At 41.6% G+C, this 22,039-nt stretch overlaps 2 protein-coding genes across 3 annotated transcripts; both read left to right on the top strand.

The window, feature by feature from the left end:
• Nucleotides 1-9,087: 9,087 nt before the first annotated feature.
• Nucleotides 9,088-11,813, top strand: LOC118227940 (nipped-B-like protein B). 2 transcript variants are annotated; one of them, XM_035419035.1, is made up of 3 exons: nucleotides 9,088-9,502; nucleotides 10,643-11,258; nucleotides 11,728-11,813. In XM_035419035.1, exons 1-2 carry the CDS (start codon nucleotides 9,179-9,181, stop codon nucleotides 11,195-11,197), a joined length of 879 nt encoding a protein of 292 aa, XP_035274926.1. In that variant the 5' UTR covers nucleotides 9,088-9,178; the 3' UTR covers nucleotides 11,198-11,258; nucleotides 11,728-11,813. The 2 variants fall into 2 exon arrangements, with proteins under 2 accessions (XP_035274926.1, XP_035274927.1); XM_035419036.1 differs by lacking the exon at nucleotides 9,088-9,502 and adding an exon at nucleotides 10,064-10,438 and having other exon boundaries at nucleotides 10,751-11,258.
• On the top strand, nucleotides 11,207-21,562 carry LOC118227501 (mucin-5AC-like). The gene is made up of 9 exons (XM_035418036.1): nucleotides 11,207-11,258; nucleotides 13,189-15,260; nucleotides 15,456-15,517; nucleotides 15,766-15,914; nucleotides 16,163-16,256; nucleotides 18,648-19,161; nucleotides 19,947-20,008; nucleotides 20,307-20,467; nucleotides 20,886-21,562. Exons 1-9 carry the CDS (start codon nucleotides 11,207-11,209, stop codon nucleotides 20,987-20,989), a joined length of 3,270 nt encoding a protein of 1,089 aa, XP_035273927.1. The 3' UTR covers nucleotides 20,990-21,562.
• Nucleotides 21,563-22,039: the final 477 nt, after the last annotated feature.

Genomic DNA, 22,039 nt, shown 5'->3' with positions numbered 1-22,039 from the left:
GACAAAGGAAATTGTGTGTAGAGCAGGCAGAAGGGAGGGCTGGGGGTGTGTGTGTCCTAGTGGGAAATGAATGGAATAGTTTTTTCTTTTGACCCCACTCATTAACAAAAATATTTTATGACTTGTTCAAGAGGAAATAAATCCTACATTTCTGTTGCAGTTTTAATTTAATTGGAGCAGCCGGAAGTGTGTGAGTAAGAAATATCCCTGTCTCGCTTGGGGGGTGGCTATTTATGGTCTGTTGCGAAAAAGATTTCCAAGAAGCCATCGCAGTATTTCATGGAGCGAAGCAAAAGCAGAATACATTCCATAACTTTTTCATAACAAAAACGAACACGTCATTAACGTACATAATATGCAGGAACAAGTTCATAACTTCTTAATAACACAAACACTCAAGACAATACATTAACCACGCACATTCCATTTCAATTACTGATACCCATCGCAAAGTCATCTTGTCAAACTGGCCTTCTTTTCAACTCCCTGCTGTCTTGCCACAAGAACTCTGACTCTGTGCTGTCAGGTGCACAGAAACATCCTCTCTCACAGATGGGTAGGGCAATTAGGCTGATGCTCCTGTCCTGCAAGGCCCTTCTTCTGTTGTCTGACAAGCCACTTCTTCAGCCTCAAGCCCCCCCCCCCCCCCCCCCCCATTTTCAGGATACACACTTTGTGGTTTGAAAAAGTCTCTAATTTGCACACAAGCACGCACACACACACAGGGTATATGAAACTATATCTATCCGGCACAAGCACAGATAGACACCAATGCATATGCCCCCTTGCCCTGAGACAGCAAAAGCAAAAGTTCCCTATAGACTGCAGCCTCTTTTTTTGTTTGTTGTAAAACCACAGATGCCGTTTTAGATTGTAATCTCCCCCAATCCCACCCCCCTCCCTGTAGACACATATTCTTTGCATATCCCTGTCCGTATCAACTCAATCTTTGACACAAGTCAGTTCTTCCTCTGATCTACTCTTCTTATTCTTACAACAGTGGACATATTACAGTTTGTGTTATTAGCACATCCCTGTACTGTAGCTTGGTCTCATTCCCTACTCCAGGTGATACAGTGAACAGAGAGTGAATCACATCCCATAATACCGGTTGCTAAGTGTGTTTCTTTCCTCTACAGGCCCCTCATCCAGTGGTTGGTTACCTGTTTCTACCTCAGTGTTCAACTGCTTCCTGCTGGCCTGGTGTTCCCTGCTGCTGGCTGAAATGCTCAACTTATCATAAAACAGAGATACACGCACAAATGCACACACATGCACATACACCACACACACACACACTCACCTCTTTCTCGCTCTCTCTCTCTATCTCCCTCACACACATGCACACACACACACACCTCTCTCTCACACACACACACACTCACCTTTTTCTCTGTCTCTCTCTCTCTCTCTCTATCTCCCTCACACACATGCACACACACACACACCTCTCTCTCTCACACACACACACACACATGCACACACACTTCTCTCTCCTCCTCTCTCTCCCTCACACACGCCCACACATGCACAAATGCACGCACGCATTCACATGCACATACTTTTTCTGTATCCTTACAGCATTCGCTGAATCATTTATTCACATGAATGTGCTTTTGAAATGTGTATTAATGGTTTTGAATAGTTATTAACCTTCGTACTAAAACACACAGCGAAAATTCCACATTACATGTACGTTCCGCCAATTAAGGTCCAAAAAGTAGCTATAACACATATCGATATGTAGCATTTTGTGGCAAGTGGAGGTACATGTTTTCATGTACCTTAATGGTGGAGGTTAACTGAGAAGTAAATTCTCATTTGCAGTGATGACCTAGGTAATAAGCATGGGCATGGAGTGCAAGAAAGTTATATATTATACATATACTTGTTAAATGTGAATGTTAAATATAAATGTAAATGTTAAATGTAAAACCTAAATATTTGGTAATTAGCCATGCCTCCTATGTGTAAAGTCAGTTCTCTGGATGAAGGACTCATACAAACACAGCTGAATCATTTATTAGCTAGCTGAGCCTGTCACTAGGAACCTAGTCAAGCTGGACCATTTGGCATTGGCGTGTTCACTTGTGAGTGAATCCTGTCATGGTGTAATATAATTTTATAATCATGCATTCATGAAAAACATTACTCTTGAAAAAGCTATTACAATTGTAATAAAAAAAAGTGTCATTTCAAAATTTTAGTGAAATTTTTAACAATCGAGCAGGGTTTCAAAGTGTACGACTTTTTACAAACGGCACCCCATATTAAAGTATTCTGAGGACAATATTTTGTTTCAGAAGTAATCTGCACTTTTGGATGTGATTTTGTGGTTTGGCATGGCCAAGCGTCACTGTTCTGTATTTTATTTGTCTTATCTTGTGTCTCAGGATTGTATTTCATGACAGTGACATGGCTTTATTTGTACTGAATAAAACCGGTTTTTCAGACCTGGGTCAAATATGCTAACACTTGTGCAATCCCTGGCCATTTCCCATAAAACGTACTGCAAACCAAAAGGTAAAATAAATCTTTGTTTTCTTAAATGTAAATGTTAATCTGGTCGCAGATATTTCACTGATGTTGAAATGTTGATGCATATCAGTTGTTTGACCCAGGTAGTTTCCGGTAGCCTATAAAGCAAAAAGGCCAGTATTAGCTAAATCAACTCCAGTGGGGTCGTAGCATCCGGTCCGCCGGAGAAGCGCATTGGTCTCGGCTGCACCGGCTGGTGGAGAGAGCACACGCACCTGGGTTGTGTTGACCAATCAGCCGAGGTGCTTAAAGGTGTGCCGCTCGCCACAGTTCGGGACCGAGATCGGGAGCTCACGCCGAGAGCTTGTTTCTTCATTTGACTTTCTTTTCATTTCCGTTTTGTTTATTTTAACATGATGGGGAAATATGAACTGCCACTGAAAAGTAGTAGGAGGAAAGTTGGACAGCAGCCAAGCTATGGAGTGGGCAAATGAAACTCGTCATTGTTCTGCATTTCTTTCTTTTGCCTTTATTTTAGCCTTTTGTTTTAGTTTGTTGTTCTTTCCTGGAACCCGTGAGGGGGAAGGGTGAAGATAACATTTATTTTATTTTGTGTTCGTGTGGATGCCCTCTCTCGTTCTCTCTCTCTCCACCCGGCAACCGACGGTGTTTCCCGGAACTGCCGCATCTCCCTCCCAGGGGTGTCACACTGGCGTGTGACAGGGGTGTTTAATCTGAGTGTTGTTAGAGTACATTTTATCACTTCCCAACTCCCTTAAAAGCTGAATTAGCCAGTTCCGGCAATTTAACCACGCAGCCTCCGAATCTGAAATGGTTTGTGCTTTCAACTGCACACAGCTCCACACCGGCATCAGGCCTTCGTTATTTGCTCACATAAAATTCATGTCAGTTGGGGCCAACAATTCAAAACTTTTTTTTTTTTTACTAGTCCACCACAGTCAAGAAAATCACTATTTAATGTCATAGGCTAGTGTGCTTGTGTAAAGCTTTCAATTTGTCCACCTAGTGGTACTATAGGTAATTCAAGGTGGTACATACAGTAGATCCCTCTCCTCACAATGGACACATTTGCCTCATGAACGCATAAGTTTTGTGAAAAACAATTAAAAGACAGCTGGCCCAGAACAACTTGGCCAATATGTATGAAATCTGTTGACTAAGGTCTACATGCCATGTTACTTTCAGAATTTTTGCTAAAAACATGTGGCCACTATGGTGACATTTGCGACACTTGCAGTTATATGTGAATATTATGTGTAGTAACATCACAGACATTTTAGACAGAGGCTTATGGTTTGTACCACAAAGCAGAGATTCACAACTTTATTCTGTGTGGTTCCTGCAGACAAATAAATAGATATTCAACATTCAATTTGGGTGATTTTTTTCTGGGTATTTGGAAGTGGTGAAAAAAGATGCAATTTGCTGACATAGTGGCACTATTTGAATATCAACAAAATCTCATTTTAAGGGTTATAAGGTTACACTGGTAAAGTTTTAAGATGCTACAGCTAACATTTTATTCCGGTAACAAACAAAGAACTGCTGAAGCAGCCATGCTAAAGTTCATTCATAAACCTCACATTCTAGTTTCAAAAAGTCATTCCCTCTACTGAGTAAAAAATTAAACATTATTCTCACCACATGTGAAATGGAAGTTGGGCTCAGGGCAACGAGTCACACATTTTACTGTTAAATCTTTTGTTTAGGGCCTTCTAGTGTGGGAATAATGAGCAATGTTCTAGCTTACCCATGTGACAACATCTCCCAATCTCCCTTACTGTAAATAGCCTTCTTCAATAAGGCTGCATCTTTGGCTTACACGCCGGTTTGTTATCAGCAAAAATATGTTCCTCCCATTCAATTTCTTATCTTTCTCATCATTGATGTCATCGTTTGATTGGTATAAAAAAAATACCTTGATCATCCAATGTGGCATTTGACAAAATGCCAGCCTCTGACAAGCAGACAAGCAGCCCAACAGTGCCTTGTTTCCTTGTTTCATTGTATACTATTGGTGTAAGAAGGGGAGGGCACATTCTAACAAACCTCTTCCTCAGTATAAATAATGCTTGCGTGACACCTAGTCATAGCTTTGCAACTTAATGACTGTCAGCCTCACCAGTAATCGACCAATATTGAACAAGACGGACCTGAACACCATCCCACTGTACGGTGAGTCGCAGCGTAGCCCCTGAACTGACTCAGTGCTGAATAGCATGCACTGCTCTTTTAAAGTTGTTCTTGAACATATGTGTAGGTCAACAACAAACCACTGAACTGTAATAAATTAGTTAAAGCAAATATCACTTATGTGAATAAAATTATTGTTCTTTTTGTAATTTATTTAGCATTTGTAAATTCAGAACTATGAAAGACTGAGACTTGCACACTTGATGTAATGCTCTAATTATTGATATAGGTGATTAATATATTATAGATAATATATACTGATAATATATTTGTGTTATGGATAGGTGATGAAATTCAGCTGTTGGACTGTATATACTATAACACCAGGAATCCGCACCTGAAATTCACATTGGGATACAACCGGTCTCAGATTTCTTGACATTATGATTATTAAAGACAATGAAGCTTTACTCACTGACCTAGTGATACTAAGATCCCTGTGGTATTACATTCTAACAAATCTAATCATAATGTGCCTGCTACTGTACTATGTTGGCATTGAGGAGGTAACTCTACTCTGACGTGGGGGCATTATGGATAATTCCCTCCCCTGAGGCATATTGGATCTACTGTCTACAAACTATGTTTCATGCTCTTCTGGGATCTTCTGCGATTTCCTGAATGAGTTGTCGCTGCGTGCTTGGAGAAATTTTGTGAAGATTCATCACCTAAGCCTAAGAAATGGTTTTGTAATCATTTCCAGACTGATATATTTCAACGTCTCTTCCGGGATTTCCATTGATTGTGGCATAGTGTGCTTGTATAAACTTTGTGGTGACTGCTTCACTCTTGATGATAAGGTTCAATATGAGTGAGCTTTAGATTCCGCAGGGCTGGTTACAATCGAGCCTGGCTGTGTTCAGTCAGCTGAATCAAATTATCAATTAAATTTGGTTAATTGGATAACTAAGGGGCCAATTACTTTTTCACATGGGTGATATGGATGTTTGATAACTTTTTTCAACAAATAAATGCAATAATAGTTTAAAACACCTGTTTTGTGTTTACTCCGGGTTCCCTTTGTCTAATATTACATTTTGTCTCGATATGTGAAATCAATCTGTCTGGGAAATATCCAATCAGAGGGGAAATCAAGAATGGCACTGTAAAGAGCCTGCAGAGTAAAAAGGTCTTGTGGGCAGATAATATAAAGGATATGCAACAAAGTACTAAAAAGGACTCATTTTATTTATTTAACCTTAATATGTCCCAAATATTATGGTGCACAAAAATGGGTGGACTATGTATAAAACTTCTCTAATTTCTACATGGTGAAACCTAAGTGTATAAACCCTTAGATACCTTTATCTAAGATACCCTTAGATAAAAGCTGAGAATGTGCATATAAAAACAACATAATATTTTCTTTTATTTCAGGTTATGCTTCAGTGAACATCAATATGCTCTGGAAGACCATATTATCAGGACTTTTTGTCATTGGTAAGAAATCGGAAAGGGGGATGCGTGGGAACAAATATTTTACAGTATGCTGGTCGGCACCTCGGTTCTGGGGAACACACTGTTTGCTCGTTGAAGCCCTGGGGCCTCATTTATAAAAAAAGTCCATACATACAAATCTGGTGATGTATAGAGTGTTGTTCCAGCACTGACTGTGAAGCTAGCCACAATAAAAATGTCCACAATTCCTTGGTCATATGTGTTATCCGAAACTTATCTATCTGATTTGCATTGTAGACGTGCTGTGGAAGCTATTCCCCCTCAGTTTCACTGAGTTAGAATCTTTTGCCTTTCCAGAGGGGCAAGATTTGTGATCCCCAATATGCAAATGAGAGTGGATGTAAGGTAGCTAAACCACAGTTAAATACAATCAGAATTCCTAGGACAAATGCATCATCTGAAACTCAGCTGATTTGTATTTGTAGACATTCCGAGGAATCCATTCCACTAGGATGTTACTGAGTCCTTTTGCTACTGAGGAATCCTTTGTATTACCTCATATTCACATGATTGCAGGTGTGGCTGCTCATGTCGTAATTTCACTCCGACAGTGATTTTATGGGAACACAGCAATGTGAAACTCACCTGTTTGGAAACTAGAAATTTAGACTCAGATTCGCCAACCCACTGTTTATTCAGTATCTGTGTTTTGAATAAGCTTTTTATATGAATTATCACCGCAGGTTTTTGCCGACTTGCTCCTGCCCTTGAAACAAAGTGTGAAAAATTCTGATTATTGTTCATTGAAAAAGAAAATTTAATAAAAAAATTAATCCATTTTACTCATGAACTTTCAAAAATGATGTTTTTCTTTTCACTCAAATGAGACCCGTGGCGATTGTACATGGCACTGTAGAATATTTTAATTATTTGATAAGACAATAATGATAATAACAGTATTTTCATTTCAAGTTCAAAAGGAATATTGAGTGTTTGATTGATTGATTTTGTTGCACTATATTATTTGTCCTTTTGGTAACAAAAATTTGGCTTAATTAAGGACAACACAGAAATCACCCAGGACACTGTGCACGTGTTGTCCAAATAAAGACAAATAAAGTACATTTTCTTAATTCAGAAATGCTATTGTAAAAATAAAAAATATAGCAATTAATATTTAGAGCAAATACTAGAAAATATTTACACAGTGAGAGAGGCAACTTTCATGATTCTTTATTTTAGTGTCCCATTGAAACTTCAGTTGTTCCTCTCTCTCTCCTTAATGAAACATTTGATCCTACAACTTAAACGAAAACCCCCTATTAGGGTGCTTAAAATAACAGAAACCTCTTCATTAGCAACAAACCAAATAGCAAACAACCCCAGGCCAGATCTGTGCCAGGTCCGGGTTCGGCTGTGTTGATTTCGGTCCAGCATCGGTCCAGGTCCGGCCCGGAATCGCTTGCTAACTGGGACTCGCTGATTTGTTTGCAGTAATTGCATCTCCACTGTCTGCAGCTTTAGCTTCACCCACCACGGCACCTGCAGAAACTTCATCGCCTGCAACAGCAGCTCTGCCAGAAGCACAGTGCGGCACTCTTTCCCTCAGGTTAGAGTTCACGTCCAATGAGACCTTCACTGATGATCTATATAACTCCAGCTCCCTGGCATTCCAGGACAGAGTCAATCTGACGAAGACACAGGTGAGTTGCACGCTGCATTACATCAAAAGGCACCTATGTAAATACAGCAGTCTTTGTGTACCATGAGTGCACAGCAGAACTGGAGATCAGCACAAGTGAAAATGTGGGGTCCAAGCTATGTTAGTTTCAGAGGGCAGAAATGATGCAGTAAAGGGATGTGGGCCTCCAAATATAATTTGGAAAATGTATCAAAAACACTAAAACTAGTTTGTCAGTGTATATATATATATATATATATTTTTTTTTAATCTTAATTGTACAAAGGTACAAAGCTGTGACGTCAAGTTTCATTATTTTGCATGGATTAAAAACCCAGACCAATAACCATACTACCCAGACAAATTAAAAATGTTTTACACACAGACAAATGTGCACAGAAAATAGAAAAGGAAGGATAAAAATGTTGCTTGATTTCATTTCATTTTAGACTCACTCATATAATATATTAAAGCAGGTATGTAGTGGTATATACTGACCTGACCCAATAACGTTGTATTAACTTGATTCCTACGAATCAGCAATTTACAAAACTTAATTTGCTTCACCCATCACAACAGACCAGAACATTATGACATGAAAGCGATGAGAATGAGAGCGTATGCTATTCAATTAACTCCATCTCTTACTTTGGGTTTCTAGCTCACACCTGGGTTTGAAGATGAATTTCCTTCCTTTCTTCTGCTGACAAGGATACATTTTAGGTGGGTGAACATATTCTAAAACTCCAGGAGGGATTGCCAGAGGTGATGGCAATCAAAATAACAAAAATTTATGCATACTTAACTTTAGTCTAGTGGTGCCAAATGATATCAACACAGTGGTAAGCTTGAGCTGTTGAGCTGGTAGATATGGCATCACTATCAATATGAGCAGAGCATATTTTGATTCAGTATGTGTAATTGATTATTATGATGATGGATATTTCGACTTTAAAGATGTTAAGAAAAGATGATAAATATGTATGTCACCAACTGGCATTTCTGTTTCTAGGAAGAATACAAACCCAGTAGAAGATGGTTCAGGAGAAGGATCAGGAGATGGCTCTGGAATTGACGCAGGAGATGGATCAGCAGAAGGATCTGGAAGTGGATCAGGAGATGGCTCTGGAATTGATCCAGGAGATGGATCAGCAGAAGGATCTGGAAGTGGATCAGGAGATGGCTCTGGAATTGACTCAGGAGATGGATCAGCAGAAGGATCTGGAAGTGGATCAGAAGATAATTCTGGAGATGGATCAGGAGATGGCTCTGGAATTGGTTCGGGAGATGGTTCTGGAATAGGTTCAGGAGAAGGATCAGGAGATGATTCTGGAGATGGATCAGGAATTGCATCAGGAGATGGCTCTGGAATTGGTTCAGGAGATGGCTCTGGAATAGGTTCAGGAGATGGATCAGGAGAAGGATCGGGAACTGGATCAGGAGATGATTCTGGAGATGGATCAGGAACTGGATCAGGAGATGGCTCTGGAATTGGTTCAGGAGATGGATCAGGAACTGGATCAGGAGATGGATCAGGAACTGGATCAGGAGATGGATCAGGAACTGGATCAGGAGATGGCTCTGGAATCGGTTCAGGAGATGGATCAGGAGAAGGATCTGGAACTGGATCAGGAGAAGGATCAGGAACTGGATCAGGAGATGATTCTGGAGATGGATCAGGAATTGGATCAGGAGATGGCTCTGGAATTGGTTCAGGAGATGGATCAGGAGATGGCTCTGGAATAGGTTCAGGAGAAGGATCAGGAAGTGGATCCGGAGATGATTCTGGAGATGGATCAGGAACTGTATCAGGAGATGGCTCTGGAATCGGTTCAGGAGATGGATCAGGAGAAGGATCTGGAACTGGATCAGGTGATGATTCAGGAGATGGATCTGGAATAGGTTCAGGAGATGGATCAGGAGAAGAATCAGGAAATGGATCTGGAAATGCGCCAGAAGATGGCTCCGGGGGTGGATCAGGAGATGAATCAGGAAGCGGATCAGGAGATGATTCTGGAGATGGATCAGGAATTGGATCAGGAGATGGCTCTGGAATTGGTTCGGGAGCAGGATCAGGAAGTGGATCAGGAGATGGATCTGGAATTGGTCCAGGAGATGGATCTGGAATAGGTTCAGGAGATGGATCAGGAGAAGAATCAGGAAATGGATCTGGAAATGTGCCAGAAGATGGCTCCGGGGGTGGATCAGGAGATGAATCAGGAAGCGGATCAGGAGATGGCTCTGGAGATGGATCAGGAATTGGATCAGGAGATGGCTCTGGAATTGGTTCAGGAGATGGATCAGCAGAAGGATCTGGAGATGGCTCTGGAATTGGTTCGGGAGATGGTTCTGGAATAGGTTCAGGAGATGGATCAGGAGATGATTCTGGAGATGGATCAGGAATTGCATCAGGAGATGGCTCTGGAATCGGTTCAGGAGCTGGATCAGGCGAAGGATCAGGAACTGGATCAGGAGATGATTCTGGAGATGGATCAGGAACTGGATCAGGAGATGGATCTGGAATTGGTTCAGGAGATGGATCAGGAGAAGGATCTGGAACTGGATCAGGAGATGGATCAGGAACTGGATCAGGAATTGGATCAGGAGATGGCTCTGGAATTGGTTCAGGAGATGGATCAGCAGAAGGATCTGGAAGTGGATCAGGAGATGATTCTGGAGATGGATCAGTAACTGGATCAGGAGATGGCTCTGGAATTGGTTCGGGAGATGGATCAGGAGAAGGATCAGGAACTGGATCAGGAGACGATTCTGGAGATGGATCAGGAATTGGATCAGGAGATGGCTCTGGAATTGGTTCAGGAGATGGATCAGGAACTGGATCAGGAGATGGATCAGGAACTGGATCAGGAGATGGATCAGGAACTGGATCAGGAGATGGCTCTGGAATCGGTTCAGGAGATGGATCAGGAGAAGGATCTGGAACTGGATCAGGAGAAGGATCAGGAACTGGATCAGGAGATGATTCTGGAGATGGATCAGGAATTGGATCAGGAGATGGCTCTGGAATTGGTTCAGGAGATGGATCAGGAGAAGGATCTGGAACTGGATCAGGAACTGGATCAGGAGATGGCTCTGGAATCGGTTCAGGAGATGGATCAGGAGAAGGATCTGGAATTGGTTCGGGAGATGGATCAGGAGAAGGATCAGGAACTGGATCAGGAGATGATTCTGGAGATGGATCAGGAATTGGATCAGGAGATGGATCTGGAATTGGTTCAGGAGATGGATCAGGAGAAGGATCTGGAACTGGATCAGGAGATGGATCAGGAACTGGATCAGGAGATGGCTCTGGAATCGGTTCAGGAGATGGATCAGGAGAAGGATCTGGAACTGGATCAGGAGATGGATCAGGAACTGGATCAGGAGATGGCTCTGGATCTGGTTTGGGCGATGGCTCTGGAATAGGTTCAGGAGATGGATCCGGAGAGGATTCAGGAGATGGTTCAGGAGATGGATCTGAAAATGGGTCAGTACAAGATACATAGTACATATAACATTGATTGACTTGCATTCATTTTTTGGGGAGATCTCATTGTAGTGCTGAACTTGTACTATGTACTAAGTACTATGTATCTAGTAAGTATTTATGACAGCCTGGCATGATTTCAAAGATGATATCGTGCTGTTGAGGACACGTGACTGTCAGCAGTCTCCTAAATTAATGGGCTGTTGAAGTCAATCCCCAGGGGAAAGAAATGCACCATAAGTTATAGTTTCAATCTGTGTTTATCTTTAATATTTATCATAGGTTGGCTAATTACGGTTAAAATGAAATATATATGTGAAACTAAATAGGTAAAACAAGAAGCAAAACTTGGCGCCTCATTACTTTATATACAACTTCCCAAAATTTAAGTCAATTTCAGACTTTGACATTGTGTATTGAATTGTTGTTAATGCATTTGTGTGTGTGTGTGTGTGTGTGTGTGAGACAGGCTCATCACCACCATAGCAGACCTGGTTTTCAACAGTTCCGTCAGTGTGCCCCGCATCCATCAGGTGGTGGAAACCCTGGAGCATATGATAACAAGAGGGACTGTGATCATCCCCATCTTTCTCAGCTCAATCTCTGTGAACAGTCAGTTTCCTCTTAATCCATCTCTGTAATCTAAAGCAGTTTATTGTCCATGTTATATGCCATCATATCTTTATTAATATTTGCATGCTATTACACTTTTGAATATACAGTAAGGCAGGGTTTTCACCGTATACTAGAGTGAAAATGACACTCGACTTATTTTCTCAGACCGGAAAAGTGCATTTCCATTATACAAGTTACTGTAGTTGGACCAAAATTTGTCAGTGTGATGTTAGTTTTGTAATACTTTCCAGCCAGCATGTACTGCAGCATCTACAAATGCAACATCAGCTTCAGCCTCTGCAAATCCAACAACTGTAGCATTCTGCAGACCTAAAAAAGAGATAGGCAGGAAAGAATGTGAACGTGCGAATGTGTGATGTACGGAGGAGATGCAATTTACCAGATCTATATATTTCATTTGTAAGGTCCCATGTCTTGTAGCCTAATAACATAATATTATTGTTAGAAATATAAAGTTTGAACATTTATTAGAAAAAATAGGGATTGCCTTAAATTAGGCTCAATATGGCAGCCTATTCATTTAAAGGTAAAAACCAAGTGTATTCTCACCAGTATTTATATTCTTTCTACAGATGTTCCACCAGGTACATGTCCACCTCCAACAGTGACAACTGCGGCTGCAGATTCTACAACTGCAGGTATCAATGTGAATCTATATTTGGTGTTCAAACAAAAATTGAACGATCATATTTATTATGAATATTTATTATCATGGTTATGTTCTTCAGAATCAGGCCACCATGTCTAGAAACGTCTTTTGAAACAGTTAATATGCTGTGTTAACATTTACTGACAACATGTTCATCTTCAGCAGAGATGACCACAGCCACAGGCATGCCTGCACAAACTTCAATCACATCCTCTGCAGCTCTGGCCTCTACAGATGCAACAATTCCAGCACCTACAAATGCAAAAACACCTACAGCTTCTATAAGTGCAACAGCAGCCCCAGCATCTAAAACTCCAATAACAGCTCTGCCCTCTGCCAATGCAACTGCAGCATCTACAAATGCAAAAACAACTACAGCATCTATAGGTGCAACAGCAGCCCCAGCATCTAAAACTCCAATAACAGCTCTGCCCTCTGCCAATGCAACTGCAGCATCTACAAATGCAAAAACAACTACAGCATCTATAAGTGCAACAGCAGCCCCAGCATCTAAAACTCCAATAACAGCTCTGCCCTCTGCCAATGCAACTGCAGCATCTACAAATGCAAAAACAACTACAGCTTCTATAAGTGCAACAGCAGCCCCAGCATCTAAAACTCCAATAACAGCTCTGGCCTCTACAGATGCAACAATTCCAGCACATACAAATGCAAAAACACCTACAGCATCTATAAGTGCAACAGCAGCCCCAGCATCTAAAACTCCAATAACAGCTCTGCCCTCTGCCAATGCAACTGCAGCATCTACAAATGCAAAAACAACTACAGCATCTATAAGTGCAACAGCAGCCCCAGCATCTAAAACTCCAATAACAGCTCTGCCCTCTGCCAATGCAACTGCAGCATCTACAAATGCAAAAACAACTACAGCATCTATAAGTGCAACAGCAGCCCCAGCATCTAAAACTCCAATAACAGCTCCGCCCTCTGCCAATGCAACTGCAGCATCTACAAATGCAAAAACAACTACAGCATCTATAAGTGCAACAGCAGCCAGACCATCTAAAACTCCAATAACAGCTCTGCCCTTTGCCAATGCAACTGCAGCATCTACAAATGCAAAAACAACTACAGCATCTATAAGTGCAACAGCAGCCCCAGCATCTAAAACTCCAATAACAGCTCCGCCCTCTGCCAATGCAACTGCAGCATCTACAAATGCAAAAACAACTACAGCTTCTATAAGTGCAACAGCAGCTCCAGCATCTAAAACTCCAATAACAGCTCTGCCCTCTGCCAATGCAACTGCAGCATCTACAAATGCAAAAACAACTACAGCATCTATAAGTGCAACAGCAGCCCCAGCATCTAAAACTCCAATAACAGCCCTGCCCTCTGCCAATGCAACTGCAGCATCTACAAATGCAAAAACAACTACAGCATCTATAAGTGCAACAGCAGCCCCAGCATCTAAAACTCCAATAACAGCTCTGCCCTCTGCCAATGCAACTGCAGCATCTACAAATGCAAAAACAACTACAGCTTCTATAAGTGCAACAGCAGCCCCAGCATCTAAAACTCCAATAACAGCTCTGCCCTCTGCCAATGCAACTGCAGCATCTACAAATGCAAAAACAACTACAGCTTCTATAGGTGCAACAGTAGCCCCAGCATCTAAAACTCCAATAACAGTTCTGCCCTCTGCCAATGCAACTGCTGCATCTACAAATGCAAAAACAACTACAGCATCTATAAGTGCAACAGCAGCCCCAGCATCTAAAACTCCAATAACAGCTCTGCCCTCTGCCAATGCAACTGCAGCATCTACAAATGCAAAAACAACTACAGCATCTATAAGTGCAACAGCAGCCCCAGCATCTAAAACTCCAATAACAGCTCTGCCCTCTGCCAATGCAACTGCAGCATCTACAAATGCAAAAACAACTACAGCTTCTATAAGTGCAACAGCAGCCCCAGCATCTAAAACTCCAATAACAGCTCTGCCCTCTGCCAATGCAACTGCAGCATCTACAAATGCAAAAACAACTACAGCTTCTATAAGTGCAACAGCAGCCCCAGCATCTAAAACTCCAATAACAGCTCTGCCCTCTGCCAATGCAACTGCAGCATCTACAAATGCAAAAACAACTACAGCTTCTATAAGTGCAACAGCAGCCCCAGCATCTAAAACTCCAATAACAGCTCTGCCCTCTGCCAATGCAACTGCAGCATCTACAAATGCAAAAACAACTACAGCATCTATAAGTGCAACAGCAGCCCCAGCATCTAAAACTCCAGTAACAGCTCTGCCCTCTGCCAATGCAACTGCAGCATCTACAAATGCAAGAGCAACTGCAGCATCCACAAGTGAAATGGCAGCTAAAGTCTCTGCAAATACAACAACTCCAGCATCTTTGAGTTCAATGGCAGCTCCAGTATCTAAAAGAACAACAACTCTACCCACTGCTAATACAACCATTCCATCATTTACAAATGCAAGAACAACTGCAGCATCTACAAGTAAAATTGCAACTAAAGCCTCTACAAAATCAACAACAACAACTCCGGCAACTACAAGGGCCACTACAGTCCCATTACCTGCAAAAACAACTAAAGCCATCACACGTACAACAGCTGCACCAAGAACCACTGTTATTCAGCTGTTGGTGTTCTCTTCGCCTGAAATATTTATAGTTGATTTGTTCAACCCTCAGTCCCAGGCTTTCAAGAACAGAGCCAATAGGATAAGAGATCAGGTTAGTTGTTTTATTCATCACTTGTAATTGAAGATTAGACTCTTGGTGTTGTTGAATGCTGTAGTTTATAGATTTTTCAACCTGTCACTTGGAGCAAAACCTCAAAAGGACCTCCAGATTAGCCAAATATGTAGAACACAAGATTTCCTTTGTCATTACAGCTGATCAACTTCTCTCCTTTTATTTCTTTTTCAGCTTGAACCTATATTCAGGAGAATATACATTTTTTTCTTTCGGATCATCGTGATACGGTTTAGGTGGGTTATAACATTAAAGATCCCCTGGGATGGTGGTGGTGATGAAGATGATGATAATGATAATAATGCATACCACATCATGAATGCAAGCTGTAGTGGATAACTATCGTGATTGGGGGGAAAATGTATTGCTGGTGCTAGGCTAAGAATTAATCATAATGGAGCACTGACGTGTATTCATTGTTTGTTTGTGTACAAATAGAATTTTTTCTTAATTCGTAAACCTGTTGGGCTTGTTTACTTCACAGGCCTGGGTCCATTGTTTCTGAAGTACAAATGGTCTTCAACAAATCTGGTACCGTGCCCAACACCACTGAGGTGGCAACAACACTGAAACAGGCAGTGGAAAGTGGGAATGTGACCATGCCCATCGATATCACCTCAATCTCTGTCACCGGTCAGTGTCTTCCTCTGATATCCTGCTCTTTTATAAAATCTGTATTGTGTTCAAAACATACATATTCTTATGTTTTTTTCAAATGTTCATACTATATAATTGTTCATACCACCGTACTACTGTAGTATTTTAGTAACAGTTCTTAGTACCAGCATTTGTTGTAACAGTATTGATGGTCAAACCTAATATATCGTCTAATTCAGCTGTGTTCTTGCTGCTAATGTCCTTGTTATGTACATCAACTCCAGCACTCCTAAATGAAGCACCAACTACAGCAACTACAAATGAAACATCAGCTCCAGCCTCTGCAAATGCATCATCTGCCCCAACTACAAATGCAACATCAACTCCAGAATTCCTAAATGAAGCACTAACTACAGCAACTACAAATGAAACATCAGCTCCAGCCTCTGCAAATGCATCATCTGCAGCAACTACAAATGCAACATCAGCTCCAGGCTCTGCAAATGCATCAACTGCAGCAACTACAAATGAAACATCAGCTCCAGCCTCTGCAAATGCATCAACTGCTGCAACTACAAATGCGACATCAGCTCCAACCTCTACAAATGCATCAACTACAGCAACTACAAATGCAACATCAACTCCAGCCTCTGCAAATGCATCAACTGCTGCAACTACAAATGCGACATCAGCTCCAACCTCTACAAATGCATCAACTGCAGCAATGACAAATGCAACATCAGCTCCAGCCTCTGCAAATGCTTCAACTGCAGCAACTACAAATGCAACATCAGCTCCAACCTCTACAAATGCATCAAATGCAGCAACTACAAATGCAACATCAGCTCCAGCCTCTGCAAATGCATCAACTACAAGCGCAACATCAGCTGGTCACTCAACAATTTCAAGAGCAACTGCGGCACCTACAAGAGCTCCAGCACCGATAAGTTCAGCCACTGCCACAAAACCTACAACATCAGAAAGCACTGCGATTGTGCTTTTGCAGTTCTCCTCTGATGAAACATTTGATCCTCAACTGTCCAACCAAACCTCCCTGGCATTCAGGAACAGAGTCAATCTGACAAGAAGACAGGTGGGCAATTTTGTTGCATCACTATGTGTGCTGTTTGCATACCTGCCACTGTTTATTGTATAGTTTTTCAATTAAATTCAATTTTATTTGTACAGCGCTTTTTACAGAGAACTGTCACAAAGGCATTTTACAGAGTAGCAAAGCAAGAGACATAGCAAAAAGAGCAAACAGAGCAAACACCAGACCTGAACCACAAAATAGTAGGTACATAAGATTAAAATTATCCGTGGGGAGAAAACACTCAAACGGCGGCAAGAAACAACTCCCCAATGGGAAAAAATCTCTGGAGGAACCCGGCTATAGAGGGGGAGCCCATCCTCCACTGGCCAGCCTGGTGTAAAGTAGTTGACAGCAAATTAAATGGGTTGAACAGGTTGCAGCTGAGGTGAAAGCTAACAGGAATAGTAGAAGACCAAATGGTATAGCTAGAATAGTGCCACTTAGAGGAGCCGGATGATGGATCTGAAGTTCCAGACAGCATAGTTTTGGGAATGATGGTCAATAAAAAAATTGTACACTGGCCCTCTAGGGATCGATTTGCTGTCCCCTGAACTTGGCTATTCACCAAGGTTATTTAAAAAAAATCTGAATAAGATCATAAAAGGCTCAGTCAAATTTAAGGGAAAAGGAGGAGGACTGGCTCTCAGATTCATAGGGTATGAGAGTACTAGCACAGCTCCAACATGCTTAACCTCCATAATATAAATCAGTGGTTACCAAGTGAGCTTCCTCCTGGTGTCTAGTTAACGCAGGCTGTGCCTGTCTCTCACCTTCTGTCTTTCAGCTCGAACCTGTGTTCAGGAGGGAATTCACCACCTTCATTCAGGTGGTAGTGTTTAGGTTTAGGTGAGTGACAACATTCGGTGATCGCGGCGGTGCCACTGGTGGTGATAAACATGATGATGGTGATGATATATGACCCTTAGATCAGAAAGTATGTTTGATGTACTGCAGCCAAGTCTGGGCACTAACTGAAATTAATAGGTAACTGTGATGAGAAGGAGAAAAATAGTAATGCCCATAGCATTTTTTTTTTTTTTTTTTTTTGCATTACCAATGAAAAACTGCAGTATATCAAGTTTTATTTTGTTTTATTTCTAATTAACGTGTAAACCTGTTGTGTTTTGGGTTCATTTGTAGGAGTGGCTCGATTGTCACTGAAGCAGGTGTGGTCTTCAGAAATTTGGGCTCTGTGCCCAGCATCGATCAGGTGGTTGCAGTCCTGACTAAGGCGGTGCAAAACGGGGAAGTGACCATCCCTATCACCTCAGGCTCTGCCATCACCACAGTCTCTGCCACAGTCTCTACCACAAGTCAGTTCCTACCTACCAGTGTCCTACTCTTCTTATATACAGCAGTGGACTGTCATATTATATTTGATATTATTAATGTTCACGTTCACATTTTTATTGTGGGTTCATTTGTATGATATCTGCAGAAGTACTGGGAATGATAACAATAGGAGTGGTACCTATAGTAAAACAGAATTTCAGAGATCGGAACCTTATAGTTCCCCAGTCATCCGCATGACCTATGTATATACACACACCCTGCAGTAGTAATTGGCTGTCAAAACAGCACTGTTGTAGAGCCAAGTAGGTATCAAACCTAATGGTCAAACCTAATATATCGTCCAATTCAACTGTGTTCTTTCTGCTAATGTCCTTGTTATGTACATCAACTCCAGCACTCCTAAATGAAGCACCAACTACAGCAACTACAAATGCAACATCAGCTCCAGGTTCTGCTAATGCATCAACTGCAGCAACTACAAATGCAACATCAGCTCCAGCCTCTGCAAATGCATCAACTGCAGCAACTACAAATGCAACATCAGCTCCAGCCTCTGCAAATGCATCAACTGCTGCAACTACAAATGCGACATCAGCTCCAACCTCTACAAATGCATCAACTGCAGCAACTACAAATGCAACATCAGCTCCAGCCTCTGCAAATGCATCAACTACAAGAGCAACATCAGCTGGTCACTTTTTCACAATTTCAAGAGCAACTGCGGCACCTACAAGAGCTCCAGCACCGATAAGTTCAGCCACTGCCACAAAACCTACAACATCAGAAAGCACTGCGATTGTGCTTTTGCAGTTCACCTCTGATGAAACATTTGATCCTCAACTGTCCGACCAAACCTCCCTGGCATTCAGGAACAGAGTCAGTCTGACAAGAAGACAGGTGGGCAATTTTGTTGCATCACTGTGTGTGCTGTTTGCATACCTGCCACTGTTTATTGTATAGTTTTTCAATTAAATTCAATTTTATTTGTACAGCGCTTTTTACAGAGAACTGTCACAAAGGCATTTTACAGAGTAGCAAAGCAAGAGACATAGCAAAAAGAGCAAACAGAGCAAACACCAGACCTGAACCACAAAATAGTAGGTACATAAGATTAAAATTATCCGTGGGGAGAAAACACTCAAACGGCGGCAAGAAACAACTCCCCAATGGGAAAAAATCTCTGGAGGAACCCGGCTATAGAGGGGGGAGCCCATCCTCCACTGGCCAGCCTGGTGTAAAGTAGTTGACAGCAAATTAAATGGGTTGAACAGGTTGCAGCTGAGGTGAAAGCTAACAGGAATAGTAGAAGACCAAATGGTATAGCTAGAATAGTGCCACTTAGAGGAGCCGGATGATGGATCTGAAGTTCCAGACAGCATAGTTTTGGGAATGATGGTCGATAAAAAAATTGTACACTGGCCCTCTAGGGATCGATTTGCTGTCCCCTGAACTTGGCTATTCACCAAGGTTATTTAAAAAAAATCTGAATAAGATCATAAAAGGCTCAGTCAAATTTAAGGGAAAAGGAGGAGGGCTGGCTCTCAGATTCATAGGGTATGAGAGTACTAGCACAGCTCCAACATGCTTAACCTCCATAATATAAATCAGTGGTTACCAAGTGAGCTTCCTCCTGGTGTCTAGTTAACGCAGGCTGTGCCTGTCTCTCACCTTCTGTCTTTCAGCTCGAACCTGTGTTCAGGAGGGAATTCACCACCTTCATTCAGGTGGTAGTGTTTAGGTTTAGGTGAGTGACAACATTCGGTGATCGCGGCGGTGCCACTGGTGGTGATAAACATGATGATGGTGATGATATATGACCCTTAGATCAGAAAGTATGTTTGATGTACTGCAGCCAAGTCTGGGCACTAACTGAAATTAATAGGTAACTGTGATGAGAAGGAGAAAAATAGTAATGCCCATAGCATTTTTTTTTTTTTTTTTTTTCATTACCAATGAAAAACTGCAGTAGATCAAGTTTTATTTTGTTTTATTTCTAATTAACGTGTAAACCTGTTGTGTTTTGGGTTCATTTGCTTTTGCAGGAGTGGCTCGATTGTCACTGAAGCAGGTGTGGTCTTCAGAAATTTGGGCTCTGTGCCCAGCATCGATCAGGTGGTTGCAGTCCTGATTAAGGCGGTGCAAAACGGGGAAGTGACCATCCCTATCACCTCAGGCTCTGCCATCACCTCAGTCTCTGCCACAAGTCAGTTCCTCCAGTGTCCTACTCTTCTTATATACAGCAGTGGACTGTCATATTATATTTGATATTATTAATGTTCACGTTCACATTTGTTGTGGGTTCATTTGTATGATATCTGCATAAGTAATGGGAATGATAACAATAGGAGTGGTACCTATAGTAAAACAGAATTTCAGAGATCGGAAACTTATAGTTCCCCAGTCATCCGTATGACCTATGTATATACACACACCCTGCAGTAGTAATTGGCTGTCAAAACAGTACTGTTGTAGAGCCAGGTACTTTAGATTGAAGTGTTCTGCTATGTTGTGTGTAGCACGTCCATGCACTGCAAATGGGTCTCCTTCCCTACTCCAGGTGACACAGAGAGTGAATCACATCCCATAATACCGGTTGCTAAGTGTGTTTCTTTCCTCTACAGGTCCCTCTTCCAGTGGTGTCTCACCTGTTCCTCCCTCAGTGTTCAGCTGCTTCCTGCTGGCCTGGTGTTCCCTGCTGCTGGCTAAAGTGCTCAACTTATCATAAAACAGAGATGCGTGCACAGAGATGCATAATTTCTCATGCATTCCTGCTCTAAACGGCTACATATGCATGCATGCACACACACACATACACACACACATGCATCATCTACCTTTTGTGCATGCTTACAGGATTAGCCGAATCATTTATTGAACTTAATGCATAAACTCGCAGAGGAAACTGCACTTTATATACACTCTCAGCTCCTGCCCCTCAGCCAAGCCTAGCATGGTTCAAAAAGCAGTTATAACACACATTGATACGTAGTAAGTATTTTGTGGCAAGCGGAGGTACATGTATTCATTTACCTTCGTTTCAGCAGGTAGACGTTTTACCTGAGAAGTCAATTCTCGTTTGCAGTGCTGGCCCAGGCAATCTACATGGGCAGAGAATGCTAGGACGTGTGTATCCTCACACCTGGGTCGAAGGTGTCACACTTACCTGATAAAAAAATGTGCATGAGCAAATGTATTTATTTAATATTTTATGTTCTTTATTCTGTGCACTGAATCATTTTGTCTGTATCTTTGTATTGGCAGTTCATACTTAATTTGTCCTCTGAGGTAAAATAAAGAGAAAGCATATAAAACATTGTGCATTATTATTATTATTATTATTATTACTACTACTATTATTATTATTGCTGCTGTTGTTGTTTTCATTGTTGTCGTTGTTGTTGCTGTTGTAAGACAGAACTTAGGGACAATGCATTGCATATACAGCATATTAATTGAACTATTTGAAAAGTAGGTTTTTTTAAAAATGTTTTTTAAAAATATTCTTAGTCTGTGGTACATCAGCATTGCAACATTAAGAGCAGTGAAGAACATTCAGATCGTATGTTTGTGATTTCACACCTTAAAGGGTTAATTGTCAGTGGATTGCTCCTCCCCCGTTCCCCTCAGTTTCCCCAGATCTGTGGCAAGTGAAGTTTTTCCCAGTTTGGGCAGTAGGAGGACTAAAGAGTCTCTGGCATCAGAAGGTGGAGCAGACAGCTAGTGAATGAGGGGTTCAGTTTTTACTGTATTAGAATTTGGCGATGGTTGCCTTGTT

This window comes from Anguilla anguilla, chromosome 5 (genome assembly GCF_013347855.1).
Source record: "Anguilla anguilla isolate fAngAng1 chromosome 5, fAngAng1.pri, whole genome shotgun sequence".
NCBI classification, from domain to species: Eukaryota; Metazoa; Chordata; class Actinopteri; order Anguilliformes; family Anguillidae; genus Anguilla; species Anguilla anguilla.
This window is presented reverse-complemented; position numbering and strand designations above follow the sequence as displayed.

Excerpts from the sequence above, each read along its gene's own strand:
- LOC118227501 (XM_035418036.1), top strand. The coding sequence starts at position 11,207 with ATGGATCCGGAGAGGATTCAGGAGATGGTTCAGGAGATGGATCTGAAA. Across the intron at positions 15,261-15,455 it reads CCAATAGGATAAGAGATCAG|CTTGAACCTATATTCAGGAG; the intron begins GTTAGTTGTTTT and ends TTTCTTTTTCAG. Across the intron at positions 16,257-18,647 it reads GCCCCAACTACAAATGCAAC|ATCAACTCCAGCACTCCTAA; the intron begins ATCAACTCCAGA and ends CTTGTTATGTAC.
- LOC118227940 (XM_035419035.1), top strand. The coding sequence starts at position 9,179 with ATGGATCAGGAGAAGGATCGGGAACTGGATCAGGAGATGATTCTGGAG. Across the intron at positions 9,503-10,642 it reads TTCAGGAGATGGATCAGGAG|ATGGATCAGGAACTGGATCA; the intron begins ATGGCTCTGGAA and ends CTGGATCAGGAG.